General features: G+C 36.6%; 1 protein-coding gene across 1 annotated transcript in view; it reads left to right on the plus strand.

Moving 5' to 3' along the window:
• THSD7A (thrombospondin type 1 domain containing 7A) overlaps window positions 1–23,987 on the plus strand; it is a 270,080-nt gene that overhangs the window by 224,021 nt on the left and 22,072 nt on the right. Inside the window, exons 15-22 of the mRNA XM_068210178.1 lie at window positions 1,282–1,476; window positions 3,895–4,158; window positions 15,301–15,479; window positions 18,495–18,500; window positions 20,055–20,188; window positions 20,811–20,964; window positions 21,744–21,885; window positions 22,350–22,465. Of these exons, the coding sequence (XP_068066279.1) occupies window positions 1,282–1,476; window positions 3,895–4,158; window positions 15,301–15,479; window positions 18,495–18,500; window positions 20,055–20,188; window positions 20,811–20,964; window positions 21,744–21,885; window positions 22,350–22,465 (1,190 nt within the window). The remainder of the gene's footprint in view (window positions 1–1,281; window positions 1,477–3,894; window positions 4,159–15,300; window positions 15,480–18,494; window positions 18,501–20,054; window positions 20,189–20,810; window positions 20,965–21,743; window positions 21,886–22,349; window positions 22,466–23,987) is intronic.

Consider the following 23,987-nt stretch of genomic DNA (forward strand, 5'->3'; position numbering starts at 1 on the left):
AAGAGCATTGCTGGGAGCTTGAGAGAGATGATCCTGCCCCTCTACTCAGTCCTGGCGAGGCTGCACCTGGTATCCAAGTCTGGGCTTCTCAGTACAAGAGAGATATGGAGCTCCTGAAGCAGATCCAGCTGAGGGTGACAATGATGATTAAGGGACTGGAGCATCTCTCTTGTGAGGAAAGGATTAGGCCTGTTCATCCTTGAGAAGACAGAGGGGATCATATCAATGCCTGTAAGTATTTGAAGGGAGGATGTCGAGACGATGGAGCCAGGCTCTTCTTGGTGGTGCCAGGTTTTGGGACAAGAGGCAACAGGCAGAAACTGAAGCACAGAAAGTTCCACCTGAACATGAGGAAGAGCTTTTTTACTGTGAGAATGACTGAGCACTGGAACAGATTGCCCAGAGAAGTTGTGGAGCCTCCTTCCCTGGAGGTATTCAAGAGCCTTCTGGGCACAATTCTGTGCCATGTGCACTAGAGGACCCTGCTTGAGCACAGACCTCTAGTGGTCTCTTAACATTAACCATTCTATGATTGTTAAAGACTATATTAATGAAACTTCCCTCCCTGTTCTTTGTAAATCCTTATGTTCCAACTCCTTACTTTTGTGTTACCTGATGTTTCCTTAAAGAACTTGTTTTTCTTCTTAAGTAAGAAGCTTTTATTCAGGACACAGCTATCCTGTTCTATAAAGTTGCACCCCTATTGGCTGATGATCTTTCCCTAGGAAACATGCTGTATTATTCAAATCTTTTTCAAGACTAGAAATTGCTGAAGAACATCAGGCAGCAATATTGTTGTAAAGGGTTAAGTGGTATCCAGAACTCAAATATCCATCAAATATTCAGCTTTCAAAATTCAATCTGATGATAAAATTTTATAACTTATACAATTAAGTTACTTAAGATAATATGGCAAGTTTTTTAATGTCTGTCTGAGTTGTAGATTGTGTCAGTGATATCAGGAGAAATTATATGTAAAGTGGTGTAACAGGTGTGGATAACATGGTGCAACCTTTATAATATTTACAGTTGTCTGTAATTTTTTTTTCCTATTAAGTCCTGATAAATTATTTTAAACAAAATCTTAAATGAGAAATGTTAAATGTATTCATTCAAGGTAAAACTGGTGGCAGATATTAAGTTGTTGTATAGGTACTCTGAGCTTTCAGTGTGATTTTCTGATAAAATGTTGTAGTCTTTACTTAACTGAATAGAGACATTCCTAAAAAAAAAAAAAAAAAAAAAAAAGGTGAATTAGACTCCATCTCTTTTTATTTCCAGCAATTACTTGTCGCAGACAAGATGGAGGACAAGCTGACATCAGTGAGTGCCTTAAATACTCTGGCCCATTACCACCCTTAACACAGATGTGCCAGATTCCCTGCCAAGATGACTGTCAGTTTACGAACTGGTCAAAATTTTCTCCCTGTAATGGGGACTGTGGAGGAGTCAGGACAAGAAAACGCACTCTTTTTGGTAAGACTATCAAGCAAAATAATGCTTCTTTTATTTATTATTGATAATGTTTTGTTTAAAACCTGAGGACTTCAGAGGTTCCCTTATGACAAGTTTCATAGTGGCAGAAAGCAGATCCAGTGTCATGTTCTGTATACTGCTGATGGAACAATACCCAGGAGTAGCGACTTGTGCCATATGTCAGAGACTTTGGGTATGGGTAAGTAGCTAGAGAGAAGATGGGAGAACATAGAAGAATACTTTTTTTTTCCTAAATACAGTGCACATAGTAGGGTGGGGTTTTTTTTTGTTGTTGTTCTGTTGGGGGGTTTTGGGTGGTTTTTTTTTTGTTTGTTTTGTTTTCTTTGTGGGTTTTTTGACAGACAAGTCAGTGATCATCTCACCTTAACAGGATCAGATGTTAACCCACTTGCCTTCCTCTTTCCACACCTGCTCTCGGCTAAAGCAGACATCCTTCTCTCCTGGTGTTCTTTGGTGCATTTAGAATTACTATGGCAGCTGAGTGTTTTTCAGCATTTTGCTATAGATCACCATTTTCAGCCTTAAGCTTTGGCTTGCCTTTTTTGGACTTAGCTGCAGTCTTGAATGTCGGATTTATGATTAAGCCAGTCCTTTCTGTGGCTGAATGTTTGTTCTCCCAGTTCTTTCTTTCACCATTCTTCATTGTCTACATCCAGCACCACAGACCACATGAGGCAATACACTGCCTAATTTTTTGCCTTATTTCTTGAGACAAGTAATAATGCTCTTATTTTGTGTCCCAAGAAGCATCTTTAAGTTTTCCTTTGCAGAATAAAAAGATTTATCAATGATGGCCTTGCCACAGACTTGTCCTAGTTGTACATAATGGACACTGTTCCACTTTGAAACATTTTTTTCTTCAACTTCTTTTTAATCTGCTGTTTATTGGTTTTGGATTTTTAAAAATTATTTTTTCTTCTGCATAAAGTGAAAAAACCCCCATGCCCTGCTTCCAAATTATAATTGAAACCTCAAGAGTGAGGCTTGGCCTGTGTCACAGCGCTGTTTGCCAATTAGTCTGTATTGTCTGTGGTACAGGAAAGCTAGCTAAGGGGGGTGCCCATTAGCAGGCTCAGAAAGAATGTCATAGGATCCAAACCCTCTCCCCACATCTATCCCCCTGTAAATCAGAAGACCAGTGGAAAATGAATAATTCATGATCTTCAAGAAGCCTCACTGTGACTGTCTAATAATTCCAGTAAGCTTTGTGTCAGGTTTGCTTCCACAAGGGAAAAAAATGAACAAAACTGACTAACAGTGAGAATTTTTCCTTATTTTAAAAACAGAGCAAGAAAGTACATATTCTTCCTACCACAATATTAACACTTTGTGATACTTTCTGTCCTCATTCGAGTTACCCCTTCAAACTTGCCAACTCTGTGATGTGTGCTATGGTGTATTCTCTATGGCAATGTGTTACCCAGACTAATTCGTAATGCTTGACTTGGAATAAATTCATTATTATTCCTGGTAAATACTTCCAGAGGAGAAGCATACATTTAGTAAGAAATTGTGTTGTCAAAAGAATGAGAAACTTTTCTCCAGGTACCCATTTACTATTCTCCTATTCTAAATGAAGACAGTAGCAAATACAAGAACTAAGGCTGCTGCAACATCCGGTGCCTTGTTTTGAATACTGAGGAAAATGCTACAGAATATTACATTTACAGTAATATCTAAGTAACAGCTACTTAGATACTACTTAGTAACAACCACTACTTTTGCAAAGACTACTACATTAATTTATATAAACTGTTATGGAAAGGAAAACTAAGCAAACTTTACCAAAGAGGAGGTTTAAATATATTTAATGGAAAGGGGAAATTGAGTGGATGGCTATGCTCCAGTTCGGGAAAGAAAGCGAGAACAGTACTGAATATAAAAAAATTCAGGGAAGGAGCTTATACTATTAGAGGGGAAGAATGGTAATTATGAACAAATGTACGATAAGAGGTGATTAAAGAAATTTGACATTTTGAAAGAAGGTACTAGTGTAGCAAAGATGCATGTTCTTCTTGACTTCTTCCTTCAACTTGAAAAAGCTTGATCCAGATAGAAATCTTATTATTGAACTGCACACTGCTGATGAAAGAGGAGGAAAGGAGTGTATTTGTTTAATTGCTAACTTTTTCAAACTTTACTCCTGAAACATATTTATCCGAATTAAATATAAATTACATCTTCTTTTTAAAAAAGAAATTGCCTTTGTGGAAATTGTATGTTCCACTACTTTAGAAATTCAAGTCAATAACCTAATTTAATAACGATTAATGTAACAGATATTAGGAGGATGTATGTATGTAGTTGCAAACACTTGTTACAGAAGTCTAAATGAAATTTTTGGGAGATAAGCTGTAAACTGATACAAACTTGCTAATAACTATTTCTTCTCTCTAGGAAAAAGTAAGAAAAAGGACAAATGTAGAAATTCTCAGTTGTATCCTCTGATTGAGAATCAGTTTTGCCCATGTGACAAGTACAGTGCTCAGCCTGTGGGAAATTGGTCAGACTGTATTTTGCCAGAGGGTAAAATGGAAGTATTGCTGGGAATGAAGGTACAAGGAGACGTTAAGGAGTGTGGACAAGGCTATCGTTACCAGGCCATGGCATGCTATGACCAAAACAATCGACTTGTGGAAACATCACGATGCAACAGTCATGGTATTTACAAACCCATTTTCTTTCATCTGTTTGCTTATATGCTTTATTTAAATTTAACATACGTACAAGTAGAATTAGAAGATTAGTATTTATGGTTAGGCTGCCTTTTATCCCATCACACCTTCAAACCGAGCACATTTTTTGCTGACTTTTAGAATAGTAAGATTAAGTAAAATCGGGGTAAACTACTAACTAGGTATTTTAATTGAAAAAAATAAAATATTCTTATTTTTCCTGATAACTGTACCTAGAAATTTGAGAATAAAGCCATTTAGAAGGAGCAAATTCACAAAAAATAAACAAACACAGGACTATTTTGAAAAGGCTAAAATTATTTCCACAGATTTTTTTGTATAGCTTTAAACCTTTAAATAGCGTTATCTCTACCATTTGCTCTTCAGCACCTTAACTAACAGGCATGCATTGACCTGAGTTCAACAGCATACAGCATTTTTTCTTTGTGTAAATCTGTCATGTGCAAAACTAGGATTGTTAAAGACTTTATATTCTTTGTATTTACATTGCTCCAGGAAGAAATAGTGTTCTTTCCTAAAGGGGATGCATCTGTAGCATTAGGATCAAAACTGGCAGTTTCTGGTTTTCAGTGAGCCAGAAATATGCTAATTGACATCAGTGGAGTTTTTGTGATCATTTTTTTCCTGTTTGTGGTGAAAACTTGTATCTGAGCAATTGTTATGAAAAGCTGGACGTTAGTGCCATTAAAAGGTCAATCTAAGTTTAATTCACATATGCATTCTACTCTCTAATGTTAAATTAAGATAGCAGAAATTTCATTTATTTACTTGGATATATTTAAAATAGCTAATCAAAGAGATTGAATTAAATAAGGCAATTTTAATTTACACTATTTATTCCAGTTTGGAGATATGATAAGCTAGAAATTCAATATATCAAGTCAAGGTGTTAGCATATACTATATTAGGACTACAGCACTTTTCAGCATTAAGCTCAGAGTGACCTTTGAAAAGTGGAAAACTGTAAAAGCACTTCAGTATGTAGGAAACTAGGGGAAGTGATGGCCCACTGCCAATCAGTTTTCAATGACTTGAAGAATGGGGCACTGCCAGCTTTTGTGTCAAAAAAAAAAAAAAAGGAAAGAAATATTTGTCCAAGAACATGTTGTTGATGTTGTATGTGGTAAGTAACATGCTGCTGCTAAGATTTGTGTAGAACAAATATGGGTGTAGCTGCTTTCAAGCCCTGGCAGTGCATCTTGAGGTGCAATTCCATTACAATAATAAAAGAAATAGGAGTAAAAAAGTATTAAAAAATTATATTCTAAACCATCATTGTTTACCCTGACATAACTCTCTCTTCATGGTAGTAATTTCTGATCCAATAGATTTTATCAGTGAATGTGGCCTACATTCACAGTGACCACAATGAATAATAATCCAGTGGAAAAGCTGCTAACAATGTGTTACTGTTATTCCTGCTGTAGCCAGGGCTGTTGTTTATATGCTATTAGCACTCACAGGCATCGTTCCAAAAACATAATATAGCATTGCCTTGTTGTGCTCTTTCTTTCTCAAGTTCCATCCTTTTTTTGTCATGGGAAACTTCAAGTCTCTTTTAACTTTGTAAAATTGAAGTGTTTTCTTGTCATTACTGTATTTATTGTAGGTTGGGAAGCCTGAACCCTTTATTTTTAGGTGTTGTTTTCTTTTGAATTCTTTCTTTCTAGATCAGCTCACTGAGGTGTCTGGTTCCTTGATATTCCACTACACCCCCTCCACCTGACACCCCTCCTGTCTGTGTTTTCTCATCAGTTCCATCTGAGAGGGAGAGTACACATTAACTTAGTCCATGGTGTAATGTGTGAGCAGATGAAGCTTGGAATTCATATTGAACTAATCCTGTATTCCTTCTACTTTCCCAAAATTGTTTGACAGGAATTTCACATACACAGGGAATGAAGTATCTAACATGATTTTGATGATAAATGTTTAAACTGATGCTAATGAATACATCATTAAATTTATGGTTTCCTTTCCAGTAGATCCTGTGTTATTGACGGGTATTATACATACATATAGTATAGGCTTACATAAAGCTTACTTAATTTTTTGTCTGCCTTCAGCATTTTTCCAGGTTTGGCATACTTTTGCAAATACAAGGGGGCTAGAGCAAATTGTATAGCTTTTTCAATCTCATTTTGGTATATGTTTACTGCCTTTTCTGAATAACTACTTTGTATTCATAGATTACATTCTGATGGTTTGTTTTATTTTTCTCAATGTGTACAAACTGCTGCTTTGCCAGTTAAATCTTATTTTATATTTTCCCAGTATTTATTTACAATGCTTTTCTTGTTATTCTCATGCCCATGTTGTATGACAGTTCTTCAGTTTGGCATCTTCTCTAGGTTTCAGTGTGCTCTTTGTTTTGTTTTGGTTTTGTTTTGGTTTTTTTTTTTTTTGTAATTGTTGTTGTTTGGGTTTTTTCTGTTTTGTTTTGTTTTGTTTTCTTTAAGAACAAACATAAAAGCTATATGATGCCAAATCAACAAGGGACTTCTCTAGTATCACAATAGTACCTCACCTGCTAGAAAATAAAAGTGCCTTGTAGCTTCCCATCAATCTGCATTTGACTTTTTAAGCAGAACTTGACAGGACACATAATTCAAGCCTGCTTGGGTTATTTTTGTAAATTTTAACAGAGGTGCTTATTTCCCTACAGCAATGATTTTTCACTAATTTTATAACTCATTTTTCACTGGATTTTTCTCTAATTTTTTTAACTGAAGGGCTATCAGGTTTTTCTTCTGTGTTACCTGTTTTAGTTCCTGTGGGTCTCTTCTTTCTTTTCCAAGTAATATATTATTTAATTGCAGTTTTTTTGGATATGATTTGGCGAATTATCTTGTACTCGGAGGGAAAATAAGACCAACATTTAAGGGAAGATATTTCCTGTCTGGTATCCAACTTGAGCTTTTGTTGTCTTCACTCACTGTGAAATCCTGAAATGTGAAATGGAGATAATTGAACTTCTTCAGCTGTGACAGCAACCTCTAAATCTGACAAGAGAGACAAACTGCACCCACACTGATGTTATTAATACATCATGAGATATGTTTTGTGATATATTCAAATGACACAAGAAACTCAAATTGTGAGACTTTCAAAAGTTTTATGTAAATAAATACTACCATGTAAATTTACAAAGCCACGAACAGGTCGGTGTTGCAAACCATGTTGTTTTGAGTGGAAGAAATGAGAAGACAGACCTGCTCTGCTGTGCCAAAAAATTCATAAGCTGCTTGTTTTGCAAAATGTTGCTTGCTTATCATCACAATTCAGTTGATTTATTCAGAAAATAAAAGGTAAACAGAACAGAAGAATAAATACTTCAGGGCTCTCTTTCCTGCCTGGCATATCTCATGTTCAAAAGATTTAAGAAGAGTTAACTAACAGACTGTTTCACAGACACCAAGGACCTAAAGGACAGAGGTGACACAAGAACCACCCTAAATCAGTACACCCGTCTGAGGATTCTTGTGAGAATTTTTGAAATTTGGGTGCAGTTATAAAGTCCCAAGTGCAAACTAGTTTCTCAAGAAGACAGGAGTCAGAAAAGGAGAGGCAGAATATAGTTAAATAATTCTACTGGTACTGCTAGGTAAGAACTGTGGGAAGAAGAGGGCAGAAGTCCTTCTGCAGAGGGTCCTTAGCTTTCTGTAGCTTAACAGGTGCTTAAAAAAAATCTCGAACAAACAGTTGAAAGTAGGCCTAAGTTTCAGCTGCAGAGAGAAAAGGTGGTTTGTTTTTTCCTTACTTTCTTTTATATCTGTGTTGTATATGCCAAACATTTTGACTTTCCTTTTCAAAATATTTTGTTTGTCATTTGAGTTAAATTTATTAGTAAGAAAGTTTACACTATTCAGCGGCCATTTGGAATATTCTGCCACTGGTATTTTTCATCCATTCCAGTTCTGCAGAGTGTGGGCAAGAGCTAAGAGCTTCCTGGTGTCAGCAGGTGTGGGAACATCAGCTAAAAGGGGTAACTGAGCTGCTCTTTATCTGTTTCCCGTAGTGGAAGACACATAAATTGCCCATTCTCTGCTTCCTGCTTTTCAATACTACATAGATAATTTTATTGGAGAAATATAAAAACTTATTTTGTTAGTCAAGTGTGAGAGGGTTTTTTCTCCATTAGAAAAGCTGCAGTTGTTTTTCATAGCTTTATCCCTGCCATGAGTAGTGTACTGGAGCTCTGTGGATAATGACATGTGTCTGCCAACAATCTGTTTCCATGTGTTTGTGAAAAAATTGAGAGAGCTACTCTTCATTGTTCCTTTAAATTGTACCTTGGAATTTTGATGACAAAAAATCAAAAGCAAGCCACTGCCATGATTATGAACTAAACTATTTGCTCTTCAGTATTTAGTTCTTCTCCACCATATATAAATTATGAATCATGACCCACATAAGCTGAGTGGTGCTTGTGTTTGTGTGTGCCTACTGAAGGCAGAGTGGCATGGCAGACAGATGCAGCATTTTTATATAGGTCGTATTACTCTTCTTAATTCATGTCCGTTTACTGTTAAGACCTTAGGCACAGTCAAGCAGTCAGGATAGTTTGTCTGCTGCCTTATTAGTGTGAGATTATTTCCCCCTTCAGCATTAATTAAATGAGATGCATTGATTTGTGCTGACTCTACGAAGCCCTCTGTGGCTACAAGGCTTATGTGGAGGATTAGAGAGGAATATCTGCATATCAGTGAATACTTTTGCAACAGCTGCTAGGAGTATCAGTGTGAATGGAGGAATTTTGTATTTAATTGCTTATATGTGCAATAAAATAAAATCTTGTATGGTATAACAAAGTCCATATAGTCCAAGATGTTTGTCACAGCTTGCTTTATCCACTTGTATTAGGATTTTTAGACGTGCTTTTTTCACTCTCAATAGTCTAACCTGAAGCAATGCAAATTTATACAGAAAAAAAAGGTTTTAAAATTTAATTGAGACTTTCTGTTTAATGTTTATTCAAAAGTAAAAATATTTCCCTTAGGAAATTCTAATCTAGTATGGTAGTAAGCCTAGGTTCTCAAATTATTATTCAAAGACTTTACTGTTTCATATTCTATATATTTTCTCATATTTTTCAAAATCTATATATATTTATGTCATGTGTTCTCTAGCAATATGTTACCTGTTGCCCTGCACCAGAAGTCCTACCTTAGGCCCCTGAATTCTGGTGCCTCCATATCTGCCTTGTTTACAGGACATCAGTCTTAAAGCAGTCATCCATCAGTCCAAAGAGCTGTAATTAGTTCACCAGAGGAAGAATTACTGATGCAGGAGATAGTTAGGCATGAACAATTGCTCTCAGATTTTGAGCCTTTGAAGAGTAATCCTGAAAAAAAAAATCTTATGGTGTTCAATCTATTTTTCCATGGATCAACATAAATATGAATAGTCTCTAGAAACACATATCTTCTGATAAAAATGAAATGCAAATACTTGTATATTTCTTTGTCCTGGAAGATGAGATCCATGAACTTTGTATTTCCTGGGAAAAAAAATCTATGAGAACAACATAAACCATTTTGACATTGCAGGTTTTCTTCTTTGAAACGTAGCATGACATTTAGTCATGCAAGTAGGAGCATAATTCTGTCAGTCCTAGGGACACAAGAGTTCATGTAAACATTTTGTGAGATGTTTATATTTGCACCCTTCAACAGGAGTAGTCAGTCTGTTCCTACACATTGCACGTGCAGTTTGTGGGGAAAAGTCTTATATCCACCTACTTATCCTGCTTTGTCATTAAAGAAAGTTTGAAGTCCATTAAGGTCCTCCCTTATAAATTATCCATCACATCTGTTAATTATTTTGCTCTAGGAGTCCAGATTTTATAGCCAATTAGCAATGGGACAGTAAACTTTTCCCTTTTACTAATGAGTTCAGTTCATATTCCTAGTGGTTCAAAGCCATTTGTTAAATTGTGGTTCAGTAATCTTTAATGACAGAATAGCCATGTTTTCACTCATGACAGACAACTGCCCATTTCACAGCCTTATAGGAGCTGAAATAATTGAGAAACTACTGCCCTGGGAGCAGACACAGGCCCTTAGATATAGGCAACTCTTTCCAACACCTCTCTGGACCATGCAGGGCCTGTACCCTGTGCCACAGAACACCATGGTCCCATCTCTCTGACATCCCTCAGATGACATGAGGAGAAGGAAGCCTGCAAGAAGCATGCAGTGAGACACTTCAGTCAGGATGAGAAATAGCAGGCAAAAAGTGAACTGCTGATGTCCAGAGAACATATCTTCAGCCCTTAAAGTGTTTGGTTTCTATTTCACTGTCCCTCCTTCACCTTCTCAGCTCTTCTTCATAGACATTTTACTGCTCTCATTCTTTTCTTCTTGCATCTATTGTATTTCTTGCTTGTTCTTTGAACCTCAAAGTTCTGGTATGACTTTTGGTGCAATTAGATTAACCAACCAGTCTGTGTGATGTAACTGGGTGACATTCCACCATAGAGATGCTTACCCACACACTAGAGGCTTATTTCTGTAATAAGGTTCTGTACTAACACATACACAAGGTTGGTCTAACACAAGCAGCACCTTTTCAAGGGTGATTTGATCAAATTGAAAACAGCACTGAAAGTTTAAAAATGGCTCCTTCACATCCTTTTAATGTCAGAAACTATCTATCTGCATCACCAGTCTCATTTGCATGTAGTATTTCTGGTTTCTGCATTTCAAAATTTCTTTATATAACAACATTCTGTCTTCTCACTTGCAAAAATTTTTGCAGTGTGAACAGTTTACAAGTAAAACCATCTGAAATTTAACTAAAACAACAACAACAACAACCAAGTGTAAACTTTTCAAAGTATTTGAACATCCGCTTTATTGGATTTGAGGGAGGATTGCTATGAACTTATGGAGATCATCCTTAATCACCTTAAAAGTTATGCTGACTTCATACACAAAAAAAGGCATCTGAGGTGATGACAAGTCCAGAGAATCTTTTCCTGAAAAGTACCATTTGATAGGCAGTAAGTGGAGTGGAACAAGTAATTTTCAGCAAGTAATTTATTTTTTTAATTTACTCTTCTTTCTTGACTAAAGTGCTATCTGTAAACAATTTGAAGTGTGCTTCTTCTTCAGTTCTAAGGGAGTCCAGTAGAATAGCTAAATGTTAAATAGTCTGTTGAGCAAAATACTGAGGCCCCTGAGAGGAAATATATGCCAAGGGATAAATATGCCAAAAACTTTTTGATGTCAGATATAACAAGGTCATTTTCATTCTGCATACTAATTACATATGGAATGCAAATCAGAGAGCACAGTGTTTGTATTTCTTCCCTTTGTCCTCTATTTTGATTTGTGAAAACATTCTTGGTTACATTTCACTCTCTGGCCAGAGAATGCCAGCATAAGCTCTCGAGAGCATTTTGTTCTGTTTGTGCTTCACCAAGATATTACTTTTGGCAGGTTGTTTATTTCTTTTCTCCTCTTTCTTTGTTTCCATGTAGTGTCTCCTTACAATTCTCTTGACTTTTCATTCTGAGCCATTTATTTCCTTTCCCTCACACTGTCTTTTCTTACCCTTTCCTCTATTCCTCCTTAGTCCCTCTTTTGTTTTGCATGTTCTCTGTTGTTTTGAATTCTGACTCTTTGCCATGAAAAGTAACTTAATAGAATTGTATCCTGAGTTGGCAGGGATCCACAAGGGTCTCGGAGTCTAAGTCCTGGTCCTGCAGAGGACACTCCAAGTCATACCATGAACCTGAGAGCATTGTCCAAACGTTTGAACTCTGTCAGGCTTGGTGCTGTGACCACATCCCTGGGGAGCCTATTCCAGTGCCCAGCCACCCTCTGGGTGAAGAACATTTTTCTAATATATAATCTAATCTTCGTGTTCTTCACTTATTTATTGTCTTTTCTCTTTTTTTGAGAAGCTGTGAAATTCCTTTGTGGACTCCCTTAACAGTGTTAGTATACCAGTGGTTTGGAGTTTTTTAATACTTGTCTTGCATCTTACAAAAGAATAAGTGTTTTTCTCTCCACTTTCCAAAAATGCTCACACTTCCAGAATCTCCAAGTGATCCTACCTTGTTAGAGCTCCTTTTTGGTGCTTTCATTGATTGACTCCATTCTTGTTCTCTTCTTAACATCTTTTCCATTCTTCTTGTTCAGCTGTTTAACTTTCATATGTGGAGTTTGGGTCTTGACACTTTTCTGAGAAAATAGGAAAGAGGGAGAGGAGAGCATCATAGGCCAGATATCATGGAGATGACACGGGACAGAGCTGTATGGTGAACAGAAGCCATTCCATAAAGCTTGCAGGATTAAGTACCCAGTATAAGATTGCACTTCAGTATTTTTTCATTATAGAGTATGTGGGTAGTGTCATCTGGACACTGCATCCTCTACAAAATGCATTAACATGTCAGCAGGTTGCAGTTTTCCATGCTATAACTCTTAATAAGACTCTATATCTGTAGTAGGATGCTGTTTTGCCTTTTTTGCATTCTATGGTAAGGCAGTTCTAGTGGCTGACTTCAATGTTGATATTTCATGAATAGTATAAAGGTTGCTCTAGTGATATGGTTTCATTTGATAATTTATGGAATCACTTGAAATATAGCTCAGGGTAATTAAAATGTTACCTGGCAATTGCATATAGTATAATGTATTTGATACACCTTCTGTCTGCAAGTTTCTAAATAATGTTGTTAAACTTTTTGCCCTTGTTTGGATGAATTGAAGGGAAACGAAACAAAATAATTTCTAATTTGTCAATTATTTTAGTTTAGTATGTTCCACACAGGCTTCTTTTGGTAGGCTATGAAGTGTTATCAAAATGCCAAAATACCATGTTATTTTGGGATTTTGATAATAGAGAAGATCTTGGCAAAGACTGGGAAGATCTCTTTGAGAGTTACTAAGACAATCTCAGAGGTCTATGGACCTTAAAAAAAGTCTTCCTGAAGCAGTCTGTACTAATTCAGGCTACCTGCTTAAGGATGTACAATATATTTAAAACAACTTGAATTTGGGTTTTTCAGACTTTAATTGCCAGAGATAGAAATTCTAACAAATGGTAAATGGCATAACTGTGTTACAGTAGAAAGGTTTCTCCAGAAAAAAACACTATTCAGAAGTTATGTTGAAAGTAAAAGCAGCATTTCAGAATCACAAGAAATTTAATAGAGCAATGAAATCTTCACTTAGTTCTATCAGAGAGTATCATTAAACACTTATTGTTTGGAGGGAATTGTTTTGTTTAACTTGCTTTGGGTTTTTCCATTTTCATTCGGTAGCTTCCTGATTGTGTGAGTACATGGTTTTGTATAGGACTTGTTGAAAGCTCATTTCTGTGCAGGTAGAGACTTTGGTATTTATGCAATCAAACTTCAGTGCAGGCTGGAGCTCTGAGATAGGGTGCATCAGATTTCTAGGACTTAGAGATGTCAGGTAAGGTGAAACGTAATCAATTTTGCATCTACTACTGCAGGGCAATCTATGTCAGCATCTCTGATATGCAGGGATGTGAGCCTCAATTTTTTTTTTTCTAACACAGTGTCCCCTTCATATATTTTCACTGAACTGGTTGCTCAAATAGCAGCAGATATTTAATAAGTATGCTTGATATTCAAAGTAATAATTGGAATACTATTATTATTACTCATTTTAAGGAAGATATGTTTGGTGAGCAGTAGTTTCACAGTGCTCAAGTCCAGGATGTGCTCTTTATATTTATTTAAATATTTAACACTTCTAAATAAAGTAAAACCATACAGAATAAAACTATCACCTGAATTTGACCATAAAATACTATAAATGCTACTGTATGTGGTTTTTTTTTAACTTATTTTCTTTACATCTAAAACAAAATACCTATATCTAAAACAACAAATTGACTAGAAATAGATATATATAATTGAAATGTAAGTGTTTTGATTCTTTACTAACCTTAAGATTTGTTGTTATTGGTTGTTTTTAGAAGAGACAGAACAACTTCTTTACTTAGAAGCATAGGTTAAAAACAATTCAGCTCTGATTAAAAGACTGATCCCTTTCGAATTTAAAAATATCTATATATCTGACAAACAATTGAAACATTTGAAGTCTAGCAAACCATGACCATCTTTTGAGGATGATCTTAGCCAAGTATGTGCCAATTTTGCAACTGTTTTCATTAAATATTTTAATGAAATATTTTAATACAAGTTTAAATTCATCCAGGTTTTTAATCTATAAAGTGAACATTTGCTAATGGTCAATACTTTGCAGATCTGACACAGGAAAGGGAAGAAGAGAGTTCAGGATATAGTTTCAGTAAGCATGCAGTTAAGGCCAGCTTTTTATTTGATGTATTATAGCTTCTACCTTAAATATTGGAATAAATTACACATATTGTAGAGCTATGGCATATGTTGCTTTTGAAAGAAAGCCATTTTCACTCATTCAGTGAATTGAGGCCTTATGTTACTCCCTGCAGACCATGTCATACCCCCTTCCAACCTCTCTGGACCAATGACTTAAGCAAAACAAACATCTGCTTTTCCATTCAGTGCAATTATTCAGTGTGCTGCTGGGGGCAGATGGTTGTTAATCGGCAGATCATTAATGTGGCAGGCTACTCTCTCTTTCTAGCCTTAGAAAGGTCACAAGGTGTTAAGTTCCCTTGCTCCAGGCTGGCAAGATGCATTTCTTCTCTGTTGGATTTTTGATGTATAACTGCAATTGAATTACTTGATACAGTTGTGGAGTATCTTTTAATTAAACCTTTTTTCCTTAAAAAAGTTACACATATCACTTCGCAGAGTAAGAATGATGCCACCAAGAGATGGTTAGTATCAATTACACTGTAGCTGTCAGAAAGTTTGAATGCTGAAATCTGGAGAGTGTGAATCCTAATCAGATGGGATGATGAGCAGTGAGGATGCTCAGCTGCTACTCTAACAGTCTCCAGCTATATGTGTCAATTTTCTGCAGAATTTAATTTATCCCTAATGATGAAGAAATCTCTTTATTCACACAGTCCTGTCAAGTCAAACTTTGGAGAATCTAAATGAAGCAGACGAGGGCTTCAGGGAGAAGTTGCAAACTGACATGCTAAAGAGATTTCACTTTCTTTTCCGTTCATGCAGGCTATATTGAGGAAGCCTGTATTATTCCATGTCCCTCAGACTGCAAGCTCAGTGAGTGGTCCAACTGGTCTCGCTGTAGTAAATCCTGTGGGAGTGGGGTAAAAGTTCGGTCTAAATGGCTTCGTGAAAAACCCTACAATGGTGGAAGACCCTGTCCAAAGCTAGATCACATCAATCAGGTAATTTGATTTTATTTTTACATTAATGAGATAGCTTTTTCCAAACTTCAAATAACTCTTTTATCTGTATTTTTTGCTGTAGAAAAACAGTAAAATATAAGGAGCAGGTGGAGGTAGAAGGAGTATGTGTTAGTTTAGAATTCCTCAGGCAGTAAAGGATCTGTGTTAGTTTCTTCCTCATCTGCAAGAATTTTGCATATTCGTGAACTGCAGATTGCAGACAATAAAATATGCTTACATGCAGATTTTGAAGACTGTGTTTCCAAAGATCTCTTACCTGAAGGGATTCTCCAAGAAAGATGGAGAGAAACTTTGTACAGAGCCATGTAGTGACAGGACAAGGGGGTATGGCTTCAAACTGAGAGTAGATTTATATTATATGTTAGGAAGAAATTCTTCACTCAGAGGGTGGTGAGGCACTGGAATGGGTTATGGAGTGAAGTTGTGAATGCCTCATCCCTGGAAAGGTTCCATGTCTAGTTAGATGGGGCTCTAAGCAAGCTGGTCCAGTGGAAGGTCCCTGCTCATGGCAGGGGGCTTGGAACTAAATGATCTTTAATGTCCCTTCTAATCTTCTAATCTTCTAATATATGACAGGGAGTAAAATGTCTCGTTACAGTTGCTCAAACTGGCAAGATTTTTAGTGTCACTCCCTGACCATCTTAGGTCAGAAAACAAAACTCTCAAACAGTCATCCCAGTGTCCCTTAGTGGGTTCTCCTCAAGCTGGAGCTTGACCTTCTTGGGTAAGCTTGCCCTGACAGTGCAGTTCCAGTCACAAATACAATTCTGAAGTCAGTTTCCCAGTTGTCCCACAAACTACACTTGATATTGCAGTATGGAGCAGTCTGACCATAGAGTCTGGATCCTCTTCAAGTGAAACTAAACCATAAATTGTGATCCAAGAGCACCCTGGGAGTGCTGGAATGCTTGGACTGCTAACAAGCATTTAGTCTTTGGGACCAAGTTTAGCACTGGCCCAAGTTAAACCCTCAAGTTTCTTTCCATGGAGAGTTTTAGAAAGGATAAACATTCCTTGTCAATTAACTTATGCTCTTCAAAGTTGATTTATATTCATACTACTGTTGAATTTAATTTAGTCTGCAGAGACATATTAAACAACCTCATGGTCTTTTCTGTAAATATTCAATGATTTTTAATAAATGTGCTCTCAATTTACATTTGAATAAAAATGCATGTACTTAATATTATCCTATTGACATTTTGCTAGAACAAAATGAAATGGCTTGTTGATCTAATTTTCTACTTTAGGGGATGTAATTAGTTCTAATTTAGAAAATCATAAGTGTTTAACCACAGCTATTAAACCAAGTTTGCAATCTGCTTTAACAAAATACATACTAGAATGAGGGTTGCAGGATTTGGGTCAGCATGTAAATATCCTTTAAATTAGGAGGAACATATTTCAATAGGAGCAAATTATAGTCTATACAAAAGTCTTTTTCCTCCTTTAATATTCATGTAGTACATAATAGGCTTGTATTTTTCTGCATCAAAGGTGATTTTGCTGGAGGGCTGTTCGCCCATTCTGTGCAACACTATTGCCCTCTGCCGGTACTTTGACTCATTTGATGTGTGGCTACATGGTATTTGCCAAATAATAGTTGATTCAAAGTATAATTATTGTAAAAAAATTTGAAATATAGTACTTTCATGAGAAGGACGTTCCACAGATAATACAACGATGTTTAAAAAATATAGATCCTTTATTTTTCATTTTTAAATACATTCCCTTTCAATTCAGAAACATGCAGAGAAATACATAGATATTCCAATTTTGAATTAGTTATTTAAACTAAATATTATCCACCATTCAGCTGGAAAAGAACTGAATTTTCAGAGTCATCATTAAATAATAATTCAATATAATGTGTTTAAGTTACATATGTATTACTTATATATGTAACATTCTTATTTGCATACATATGACCCATAGTGGTAAAACAGGATCTTTGGTGCCCACAAGTATGTGTACTATGATTTACAGAAGAACTATGCTGTAAGATGCCATCTAGGAATTATGAACCTGGGGAAAGACTACAACATGTTGTCTAGCCCAGGGAACAGGAGATGGAAGGGAGAATGCTGGCAGTCTGTAGTACATACATAAAGGGCTGTCGCAAAGAAGGAGGAAATAATCCATTTTCCATGGCCATCATGGGTAGGATAAAAAGCAGTGGGCTTATACTGCTGCAAGCAGATTTGGGTTAAGCCTTGGGAAAACTTTCTAGTAAGGCTAGGGAAACACTGAAATAAAATGCTTAAGACCTTGTTAAGAAGTCGTTCAGTGTCTCTCAAGGCTGACATGTGTGCCTGTGATTTGAGGAAGGACTGAGCGCAGTGAAAGCTGGATGTATCACTCAGTGTCTTTCATCCTGGGCTGTGGATGCCAGGGTGGCTCCCAAACCACACTCCAGCTGAATAAAGCTTGCTCAGTACTCACTTCAGTAGGCTAAAAGACATCATAATTACAGTAATAATAGGGTCAGGTGTGATATAAAATCATGTCAATGGCCATAAGATGGTTTCAAATTAAGGGACTAATCTGAGAGTGTTAGAGAAATTAAGGACATCCATCTTTTCATTGATTACAAGAATTATTTTTCCCCTTATCAGGAGCAGGATGAGTATGCAATTCTTATACCACCCAACTGCTGTGGCCTGCAGTCATAGCTACAAAAATGCCAGTAAGGTCAGGAGAACACTACTCACATGTTCAACGCAGTATAAAGTCTTCCTTTGGCTTTCTGTCAAGATATCCAAATTTTATGTTACTGCAAAAGCTGTTGAGTGTGTGGGTTTATGTATTTCTTCTTATGATAACCAGAGTCAGACATATAGACATTTCCCTGAATTAAAGCTTTCCTATTCTCATCTTGGAAATTCTGGAAAAGAATTCTAAATAACAAATTTTCAACAGAGTCCAGTACCTTCCTTAACATGCATTTTCACCACACATTTTTATGCCTTTTGTTGTTAATGTAGTTCAGAGAAGGCCCAAGTATGCTGACTATGCTGGTGGTCTTGTGCATGGGCTGATCAGCTGCATAGTGATATGATATCAGAGTACATATTTAGTGTTCAAGGTGTTCTATTTCCTGTGGTATTTTGTTGTGGGTTAACCATCAAACCATCAGTAATCTTTTTCTACGCAAGAAGGGTTGCTGAAAAGAAATCAAGAACTTGTTTAAGACAAGTCTTAGATTATCCAGCAGTTTTAGTTGTGCTGACTTGATACCTAGAATAATATGTCAGATTAGCTGGTATAATTTCAAGGCAATGGGCTTTAAGTAATTTATGCATAATTAAGATATTCCATGAAGTATTTAGGAACTTAGGAAGGATGAGAATTGACAGTTTCATTTATTTCTTTGAATCTATTGCACTTAATGCTGTCAGAAGAATTTCAATTGATAGAGAAGTCCAGTGCCCTCCAAAAACACTGAGGATTTTATCTTATCTAAGAGAGACTGGATTCTCTACTGTGTAGAAGTTTGATACTCATTATAGGCAAAAAGGGAGAACAGTTCAACTATCTAACCAAGAGACTAGGTAATATAGAGTTTCTTCCCACCAGTTGTGATTTATAAAATGTATTTTCTTCCAAGGGCAAACATCTTGAAAATTACCTTATGACATCAAAACGAGGTCCAAGAGAAACATTTAATGTTTTTTTCTTTGCAGAAGTAACAGAATATTGTCTATAATAAAATTGTATATTGTCTATAATAAAATTGTGTCCAAATTGATTGCATTAGAATACCTATGCTTCACTTTAACAATTCTAACGTTTTCTCTTTGCTTTTTTGCTTTCTTTTGGGTTCATGAAAATACTTTCTTCAGGCACAGGTACGTGTTTATGAAATAGAGATTTAAGCTCAACATATGCTTCTTGCTCAACGTGTGCTGTCTGTCCTATTTTTTGTAATGTATGTTTGAGTCAGAACATGGAACACTGTAAAAATTGCTCTATGAGATGCCATTTAAAAATTTGTATTCAAATCTAAACATAATAGTAATTCTGGTACACAAATACATTAGAGTGATTTTAAGTATACACAATGAATAAATAAAGTGAATCAATATATATTGGTATAATTTCTCTTGAGGTCACCTCTCCTTAGCAATACAAAACCACCACAACTAATAATCGGGATAATAATGTAATAGTGGGATGGAATTGTAGAGAAGAGATGTGAAGGACAGAGCTAAAGTGCTAGCAGAGTTTTAATAGCATTTTTTTAAAAAGTTGTACTCATGAGCTAGCCTAGTTACAGACTTTATGTTAGTTCTGTTGATGTTTTTGGTGGAAATGGCACAGCATGGGCTTAGTGACAGAGAAAACCAGAGAATCCAGCATTCAATAGCTTCTGTTTTTTTGTTATTTCAGTAGTTTTCTAGCAAGTATTTAATCTGTATTATTACTACAGTTTCTAAATCATCAAGTTCATATTTTTTATTCTTCCCAAGAGCATTAATGCTTTTTTCTGTATGATCACTTTGCATGTTTATCATGCTTGCGTGCACCAAAACTGACACTGAATGTGGATTCCAGGTGTATGAGGTAGTTCCCTGCCACAGTGACTGCAGCCAGTACATATGGGTTACTGAGCCCTGGAGTGTCTGCAAGGTGACCAATGTGGACTTAAAAGAGAATTGTGGAGAAGGTGTTCAAACAAGGAAAGTCAGGTAAAAGAGTTTTGTTCCTCCTTCACTTTAAAGAACCTTCACCTTCAGTATTGGCTGTATTTAATTTGATGTAATTCTGTGTAATGCCTAGTGTTGAGTCCAGACCTGGACCCTGGCTGATTTAAATCAGAATAGATTCAGGGAGGGCAATATGACTCTGTGTACATGTTATGGATATAGACCTTGATTCCTAATTTAATCTATTGGTAATTAAAAGCCATCTGTATAAATTAAGGATTAATACTAAGAATATAAAATTTTTGAAGTTTTACTAGCTCTGGATTTAAAGTTATCATCTGAATTGTGCACAAAATATGTCTAAACCATAGACTATTTGCATTATTCTGGTTTAGAGGTAAGGTAGTGACAAGCAAATCACCTGCCCAGGGGCTCCCAGGAAATCACTGATAGGGATTATCTAAATTATGTGCATGCCTTTATGTTGCTGTCATCTGTGAAAACAAGGATTGTTTTTGACTCTTCAGCTTTTCTTGGGTATTCGTAGATCAATACTTATTTCATTTATGTGCTGACAAAATGTTAAAATGTCTCAGACTACTGTAGAACACATACCATACAAAATCCATGGCAAATGAAGTTTATGTGCAGTTCTTTTTTCCAGATGCATGCTAAACACTGTGGATGGTCCTTCTGACACAGTAGAAGACTATCTGTGTGATCCTGAAGATATGCCACTTGGTGCTAGAAAATGCACATTGCCATGTCCGGAGGACTGTGTTATGTCTGAATGGGGATCGTGGTCTCAGTGTTCTTTGGTAAGAAGTATACTGAAGTGCCACATTTATAGTTTTGGGAGGATACTTTAAAAGTGTATGTATGATATGTTTTGCAAAGATGCTGAACTGATTACACCTTTAAATATCTATATATAGTGTCATTTTTAGGGTTGTTTTGTGTTGGCTGCAAATGAAGTGTGACGGTAATTTCCATTAAGCTAAATTCTTCCAGAACACAAACTAAAATGTGCCCAGTGGTCTCTCTTCCCAGTGTGGGGTGCCTTCTCTGTGGTGGAATAGCTTTGGCAGTGGCTTGTCAGCTTGTCTCTGAGCCTAGCTCTGAGTCTCTGCATAGCAGCACAGTCACTGAACTAAAAATGTCACTATCCTGGTACGAGTGATGAAGTCTGCAGATCAAGACTGAGTGTAGAAAAGTAATTTTGGGTTTCCTCTCCCCTTCTTTCCTGACAGGAGTTTCAAAAAGAAATGTCAAAAAAAAAAAAAAAAAAAATCCACCAAAAAGTGTTTCAGGACCTCTGAGAGGCTTTGGTGCACTACATTATAACATTTGGAGAGTGAGCATCTCAATATCCTGTTTCTGAGTGAAATAGTTCCAAAGTACTAATACTGAAATACGCACTGGTTAGGAAAATAGAATGGTGTTACCAAGTTAGGTTAAAGAAAAGGGTTTCTCTTAGCAGGAACCGGTTATTTTACACTTGTGATTTGTGAAGGGAATGTTTAAAAGGTTGTTGTATTGCTGCATAAAGAGGTATCGGTGCCAAAATATTTAAGCTGTTTCCAATCTTACTTTCAAGCCATGCAATGGAAGTAGTGTTCGTGAAAGGTCAGCTGAATGCCTAAGACAACCAGATGATGGAAAGCCTTGTCCTGCTGCCACTGAGGCAGAAGCCTGCACTTTGAACAAGAACTGCTACCACTATGACTACAATGTGACAGGTATTTGTGTTATTATGCTCTAGTGACAGCCTGGGACCACATCTTACAGTTCATTTCCCTTCACCTTACAGGATGGATTTTCTTATCCAGACGCAGCTGTGGAACTTGTACTGAAAGCTGATTCAGGCTGTTTGATTCAGATAAAATATTACATTGAGAATTTGCGTGTGAAATGTGCACACTGTAACTCCAGGAAAAGTATTACTCATATAATTTTTTGATTTACTAAAAATCCATACAGAAAAAAACCCAAATATGCACTTTTCAGGAAGGTTCCATGACACTGACTATTTGCAGTAATGGTCACTATTTCCAAAAATGTGTAGCATCTGGGGTCTGTGAGCCTTTGCATGTGTGAAAGTTGCTTGTGAGGGTTATTTTAGGCCATCACAATTAGGTGGGAGACTGGATCATTATGAATTCTATCTGAAAGCCTGCAGTGCTAATGAATTCCTCCTTTGCAGACTGGAGCACGTGTCAGCTCAGCGAGAAGGCTGTCTGTGGCAGTGGTATCAAAACACGGATGCTCGATTGCGTTCGCAGTGATGGCAAGTCGGTTGACTTGAAATACTGTGAAGAGGTGAGTGGGTACCTGTGAGAAAGCTCCCTTCTAATGGTGCTAATTAATGCTGAGCCAACTTAGCTGTATGGCATCTTCACCAGATGTTTTGCAACATTATTCATGGATTGTTAAGTACCTCTGAAATGAACCGAGCCATCAGCTGATTTTTATACTATTTCCTTTGGTTACTTTTAAGTGCCTCTGTGAACATATGCTAATTATTATGTCCTGAAGGAAATTACTTAGAAACAATAATTAATAAAGTAGAATAAAGGTAATAAATCTCAATCAGAATACTAATCATAATTCTAATTTGATACAACTTCTGCATAGAGTCTTGGACACCTGCCAGTATCAATCATTTACTCAATGTGTTGGAAAATATTTCTCACGTGTCATTCTGCAGCTGGGCTGATTGCTAACTTCTTGTATCCAGCTGTGTGTTGCAAAAAATACCCAAGCTAATGTGAAAAAACATGCAACATGAATATAATTTTAAGCAGGAGCGTATATGGAGCACTAGCTAGCAGACAGGAGCCCTTAAGTTTTGAAAGAGCCATTTTGCAAATGTTCAAACTAACCTCCAGTTTGACAGCACTGGTTTCCTGACATTTTGTGGGTCGATCCTAAAGCTTTAAATTGCATGGAGTCTGTAGTATGAAAAAAAACTTGACGACAACACCAGTACTACTTTAAGGGCAATCCTACATGCATTTCTGATGGAAAGTAACTGCACTTGTTTCAGCTGCCATTCCCCCACCACCATGACACCGGAAATAAAATTACTGGCAATGGGGGACAAAGGGGGAAAGGCCCCCATAACAGTTTTGTCACCAACAGCTTTTCTGTGGGACCCTTCTGGCTACTAGCTGCTCTCAGGATGTGCCCATAGGAAAGAGTCTTATCAGAAGTGGAAGGAGTCAGGAAACTCATCATTTACTTTGGACTATAATTTTATAATGGTGTATCTGACCTACTTAAACTTCTCCAATCTCCTCTGACATCCTGGATTCCTGAATGAATAAGTTCTTATCAAAAGCAGAGTTTCAGCTGACACTTACTTCTATCCCATGTTCCTCCTTCCCTTGTAGTTCTTGGTTTTTAATAAAATCTAATAATTTTACAGAATCATAAAATGATTAGAGTTGGAAGGGTTCTTAAAGATCACCGCCTTAAAGATCAACGCCCCTTCTGTGGGCAGGGTCACCTTTTACTCTAGCAGGTTGCTGGAAGCCTCCTCCAACCTGGCCTTGTGAACACTTCCAGGAATGGGACGGCCACAAAATTTAGGTCTCAAGTTTTTACTCAGGGTACGACTACCACACAAGTTGCTGTGAAGTTAAAAAGGCAATGCATTAATGCTTTTTATAATGATTTAATGTGTTAGAAAAGAGAAAGAAATGTCTGTCATTTCTAAGAGGTTGCTATATCTATTAATTAATAACAAGAGATGATGTAAAATATCCATCCAAATATTTCAACAGAAAAAATATGATTTATTTGATTTTATGGGAAAATATTTTTCTTCTACTATAAAACC

This window comes from Anomalospiza imberbis, chromosome 1, assembly GCF_031753505.1.
Source record: "Anomalospiza imberbis isolate Cuckoo-Finch-1a 21T00152 chromosome 1, ASM3175350v1, whole genome shotgun sequence".
NCBI classification, from domain to species: Eukaryota; Metazoa; Chordata; class Aves; order Passeriformes; family Viduidae; genus Anomalospiza; species Anomalospiza imberbis.